This window comes from Quercus suber, unplaced genomic scaffold, assembly GCF_002906115.3.
Source record: "Quercus suber isolate HL8 unplaced genomic scaffold, Cork oak 2.0 scaffold_714, whole genome shotgun sequence".
Classification (NCBI taxonomy): Eukaryota; Viridiplantae; Streptophyta; class Magnoliopsida; order Fagales; family Fagaceae; genus Quercus; species Quercus suber.
Window position 1 is genome coordinate 214,839 of NW_027070155.1, and position 5,493 is coordinate 220,331.

At 33.8% G+C, this 5,493-nt stretch overlaps 1 protein-coding gene across 1 annotated transcript; it reads right to left on the minus strand.

Annotated features, from left to right (window-relative positions):
• Nucleotides 1-687: 687 nt before the first annotated feature.
• Nucleotides 688-4,009, minus strand: LOC136064597 (cysteine-rich receptor-like protein kinase 25). Its single transcript, XM_065766529.1, has 2 exons — nucleotides 3,226-4,009; nucleotides 688-698 (listed from the first exon to the last, which is right to left on the minus strand). The coding sequence occupies exons 1-2, from the start codon at nucleotides 4,007-4,009 to the stop codon at nucleotides 688-690; spliced, it is 795 nt and encodes a 264-aa protein (XP_065622601.1).
• Between the last annotated feature and the right edge of the window lie 1,484 nt (nucleotides 4,010-5,493).

Here is a 5,493-nt window from a genome sequence, read left to right on the forward strand (position 1 = left end):
TGAAGCTTTAGCATGTTTGAAGGCGGTCCAGTTTGCTTTGGAACTGGGAATCTCTAGAGTGGTGTTTGAAGGTGACTCAGCAATTGTTATTAACGCCCTTCTACAGGGTGCGGGTGCGTTTGCTAGCTTCGGTAACATTTTGGATGATATTCGTATGCTCTCCGCTGTTTTTCAGTTTGTAGACTTTGTGTTTGTTAATCGTCGTTGTAATACAATAGCTGATGCTCTAGCTAAAAAAGATAAGCTAATTGTCGGGGTTCAGGTTTGGCTGCATGAAGTGCCAGCAGACATTGCCCCTTTAGTTCTCCTTGACGTTCATTGAGTTTTTAGTTTGTTTTAAATAAATGGCCCAGGTCCTTGATCTGGCTTCTCAAAAAAAAAAAAAAAAAAATGATGAGTGTATCAAATAAATTAAGCCACAATCTTGCTTTTCTGTTCTTTAAAATAGTGTAGATGTCAAGTTTATTCATTTTCTTGACTGTAGTTTTATTTCTCAATCTATTAGTAAAATATGTAACTTTTAATTGTATAGAATATATAACTTTTAACTTTATACAATGAAGTTTGCACAGTTCTAGAGTCGTTATATTTTGGAAAAAAAAAAAAAAAAAAAAAAACTCAGACTTCTTAGCTTTTGCAACAATTTCCTCAGCTGGCAGACTGCCTATGACAACAACTATCTATCAATTATTCTTCATCTTTAATAGAAATGATTATAGACTTATTTAAATTTGATAAAGATTTAAATTTTAGGTTCAAATGTATAGTTAAATCTGCCTCCAAACACACTGTATTCTTTACTATGTTGTTAATTTAATATGCAGTAAAATATTTGGTGATTAGCTTCTTCAATTACATCATTACAGTCCAATATTTCTAGTGCTCAATGCACTTTGTGGTTACATGCTCTATTTTAAATCCACAGCCATAGTGTCATGTTTTGTCACTAGTTGCTTTTCTTTTCTTTTTTTTTTAGCACATTCATTTCTTATAATGGTTGTGTTTTTGTCTCTTCAATTAGAATAAAAATGAATTGCTTTGGTGGGAAATTCCATTGTTGTGAATCTATTATGCTTTACTTGGAAAGAGCATAACAATTGATGAGATCCTATGTTGTGTAATTTTAATCTCTAAGAATATGTGAAAGGAGTTTTAGGGGATTTTTTTTTTCAGGTAGTTTGTTTGCAAACCATTTTTAAGGTTGCTTTCAATGTCGTGTAAGAAGAAAATATAGATCGATCTTACTTTATTTACTTATTGTGTTTTTGGTTTGTGAGAAATTAAAAGTTATGCATAAGTAAGCTGAAATAATGTGTGAGATTTTGTAAATCTTGATGAGATTTTGTAATTGAAACCCTCAGTAGAGAATGCTATTCATGCTGTTTTTTTCTCTTTTTTTTTTTTTTTTTTTTTTTTTTTTTTTTTTTTTTTTTTTTTTTTTCTTTTTAAGGAAGAGGGATGCAAATAAGGTGCTTGGTGAAGTGCAAAACAGGAAGTTCTCGGTGTGTTTTTCACTAATCAAACCAATCACATTGAATTTATATAAGAAATGGGAAAGGCTACAATTGTTGTTGGGTTTTTCTAGTTGCAAATGCTCTTGAGAATTTGGAGCGAACAACTACAAATAAAGAGGTTGAACATGACCCAGTTACTCCAGGTGAGTGCCTAATTGTTATTTCCATATTCTTGAAGAGATTAATATTCTAGGTACCTGAAGGTTTTGAGACATGGTTTTTTTCCAAAATAATTTCTAGACTAAAAGGATTCTGATAATTTCCCTTCGCTTTGTTGGTGGTAGTGTATGGTTAGTGCGGAAGGTTCAAAACTATTGTTCATAGTCGTGGTTTCTGTATTTGTTGTCTTTGGCTTATCTTCAATTGTCATGAATTTCATATTAGTTTTGTGTGTCATGTGATATCAGCGTTGGTGAATTATAATTGGTAAGTCTTGATGGCTATTATCAGATATGTTGATCTCTTACTTCCCAGCCTTTGTTTTATTATCAAGTATCATGGTCAATGTCTAATAGCAATTTCAAATTATCTATTAGTTAGTTTGATTGGGGTTGCAAAAGTAGGAAATGAAAATTCTGGAATTCTGCTTTTGTCTGTGAAGTTTTGCAAGTAAGGAAAGTTATGATGGGGGAGCTTTAGTTGTAGTGCTTGATAGAAGAATGAAGCAATCCAAGAGAGATCCTTTGGGATATAGTGTAGAGTCATATTGTGCAACTGTTACAATGTTGCTTGGGAAGATACAAATTCTCACCAAAACTAAATGGAATTATAGATTCTCACCAACATGTCTAGCATTTGTTTGATTTGGCAAAAGCTTTCATATCACCAAAGTTATGAAGCTTAAGCTCCAATTCTTCCAACTACTGATGGCACTTGGGGAGAGCCTAAGCATTCAAGAAAAAAAAAAAAAAAAAAAAACAAAGAAGAATCATATTAAAAGTAGTATGAGATTTTAGTTGTAAAATAGTGTTCAATACATAATAGTAAGTTTATTGATTTTCATTTGTTCATCTATTCCCGAAAGAACCCCATCACTACAAATATATAAAAAGGGCATTTTGTAAATTTAGTTATTGTTTTAAAACTTCGAACCAAATTCTCATGTTGTAGTTGCTTTATGGTTAGAATTGTTAGATACATATGTTTGATTGTTAGATACTCCTTTTTTTTTTTTTTGGTAAACAATTTCCACGCCATGCTATTGTTGATTAGTCATAAATTTAACTAAGCTATTTGTATCTTAGTGAACATATATTTTCATGTTCTATGATTTCATTAGACACTTTATACTTTGGATAATATTTTTGCATATGAAATAAAGCGTTACTTTACAATTCTACCAAATTACTCTCAGTTCTTGGTTTGCAAAAATTTGTGTATTCCTCACTCATTTTAGGGGCTTTAATCATTTAATATAATGCTGTGAAACAAATGTCTTTGTTATTTAAATTTAATGTAGTTGTGAATTTAATGTCTTTGATATCATTTTCATTGTTCTCATATATGGACAGTTCTGTTTTTAGGTTCAATTTCAAAGAAAGTAAAAACTAATTGTATTTTTTACCAATTTTTTTTTTAGTTGAACCTTTATTTTGAACTAGATTATTTATTTTCCTTCATTTTTAACTCAGTTTTATTTAATTATCTTATGCATCGCATGAGGTAGCAACTAGTTATTAAAAAAAGATAAGAAAAAAAAAATTCATCATACCTTCTAGTTCACGCGGAGGTAGAGGCGGAAGCCCTGTTGCAGGCGATGGTGCGGTGTCGATTATGTTGTAAAACGGGTACACTTCGTACCTAACGTAACAGCTAGGCATAAGAACATTTGCCCCTTGCTTTCCATTACAACACACAGGAAGGGTGCCTATAGCCTCTTGAAGACAAGTATTGCAATCGGTGGTGGACAGGTCTGGTGTGCACTGTACAAGGCTGTATATCATTTTAAGCTCGGATAAATTCGCTTCTTTCGTCTTAAACTTTTTAGAACCGGCTGGAACTTCCGAGGCCTGACTCTCTAAGTCAATCATCATCGTGTTCACCAGCTGATCAAACCGGTGTAGTTCGGTGATATTCTGGATGTTACTCAATGCAAATCCAGGGAGCACGTTCTTGGTTGAGAAGAAAGACTCATTGGAGTAACGTATCATGCACTCATCGTACCAAATTAGAGCAACCAATTTTCTCGAGCACACTACGGCGAGGGATTTGGCTACAGTGGCCACACATTCTCTGCACACTTCAGTAGTTACATCCCCATGGCAGAGTTGGAGGCCATAGAGGGGGTCCGAGATGTTAAGGAATTTTTGGAGTTTGTTGATGGTGTTGGAGGAGAGGGAAGCGGTAAGGGAGCTGGTAGGACTGTAGAATTGGAATTCACTGGTGGCGTATAGGGAGATGGAAGAGAGTAGGGAGCTTAGACTGGATTGGTAAGAGCTATTTTCGGGGATAGTGGAAATGTTTAGACAGTAGTAGGCAAGATACGGGTGCGCCATATGCAGGAGAGGTCCGGCTTTGGTCGCTAAGCAAGGAAATTAGGAGCGGAATTGGAAGAGAGAAGAAGTAGTAGTAAGTCATTTTGATGAATCTATCAATTTCTTCCTCTTTCTAAGTAATAAGGATGCAAACTTGATTTTCAGCTGAGGATGCAATGAATAAATGAGATTAGTAGTGGCGATGATGCAAACTTGATTAGGCGGCTTTAGGACAAGAGGTCTTCTTAGCTCAAGACGCAGCAGGTCAACTAAGCAAGTCACGCAACTTTGATTGGAGGGACATGGCCACGTGAGAATGAACGTTCAAATAATATATTATGCAGACTATTTTGAAAATTGTTGTAATCTTAGTTTTTTATATGGGATGCACTTAAGTTATTTTTAAATTGACTATTTTAGGATGGTTTTAATACTATTTTTATGAAAATTATTAAAAAAATTATCAAAATAGTTAGTTATTTATATCTTTTCTCATTAAAAAAATTTAAAAAAATATTTTCTAAATCATCACCCTTAGAATATACGTAAACTTTTTCTGTATTGTAGATTAATAGCAATCTAGTCTCATGCATGCAAACATTCTCTCCAATCACATAAAATCTGTATTAATTTTTTTTTTCTTCATTAATCTTACATAAACAAATTATTGACAGCACAACTTCCTATCTATCTTTTACGTTACCACAACCTTGCTTTCTATCACACAAATTTGCTCTCCTTTTCTTCTCTCATTTATATCTATATATTACTAAAAGGTGAAGCGTAGCGTTTAATGTCACTGTGCTCACGTTATGCCATGTCAGCAGCCATGTCATCCCAATCCTTTTTTTTTTTTTTAAATTTTTATTTTACCTACAATTTTAAAACAATTTTTACAAATTTCAAAATAATAAATCCCAGCCCACTTTTTATCTATTTACTTCCACCATAAAGCCCAGTCCAAGGCCTTTTCAACTCAAAGGAAAGATTTGAAACCGTGGAACCCTAAAGGGTAGTGCGTGAGAAACACAACATGAGGACAACTAGAGAGTTCAACGCTACGCTTCAACTCTATGGTTTCACAATAACGGTTTCAAGGACAACCAAAGAGTCTGAAAATCTCCCCACCTTCTTGCTCTACAGTTTCACAGTAACGGTCGCTTATCTGAGTTTCTTCCTTGCTGTCTTCCTCTCCTTACAATATCTAAGTTCCTTACTTACTAAACCCCAGTTCTTTTTGTGCTCCATTATTTTGCTTGATGTTTTTGGTTTCCCTTTTTACATTTTGTTATGGCCTCTTTGGTGGTGTGGTGTGGATGATTATTATGGTTGTTGTGGTTTTTAATTGGTGCACTATCTGACAGAAGCTGCAGAAATACTGCCCAGTAGTTTTTCTTTTGATTTATATGGATTGGTAGTAGTGGTTTGTTACTTGGTTTTGAACACACAACTTAGTTTTTGAGATTATAAGGAAGACAAACACACATTCAAAATTGAATCTTTAT

Bases quoted from the DNA above. Each gene is read 5' to 3' on its own strand.
- LOC136064597 (XM_065766529.1), bottom strand. From the start codon at position 4,009: ATGGCGCACCCGTATCTTGCCTACTACTGTCTAAACATTTCCACTATC.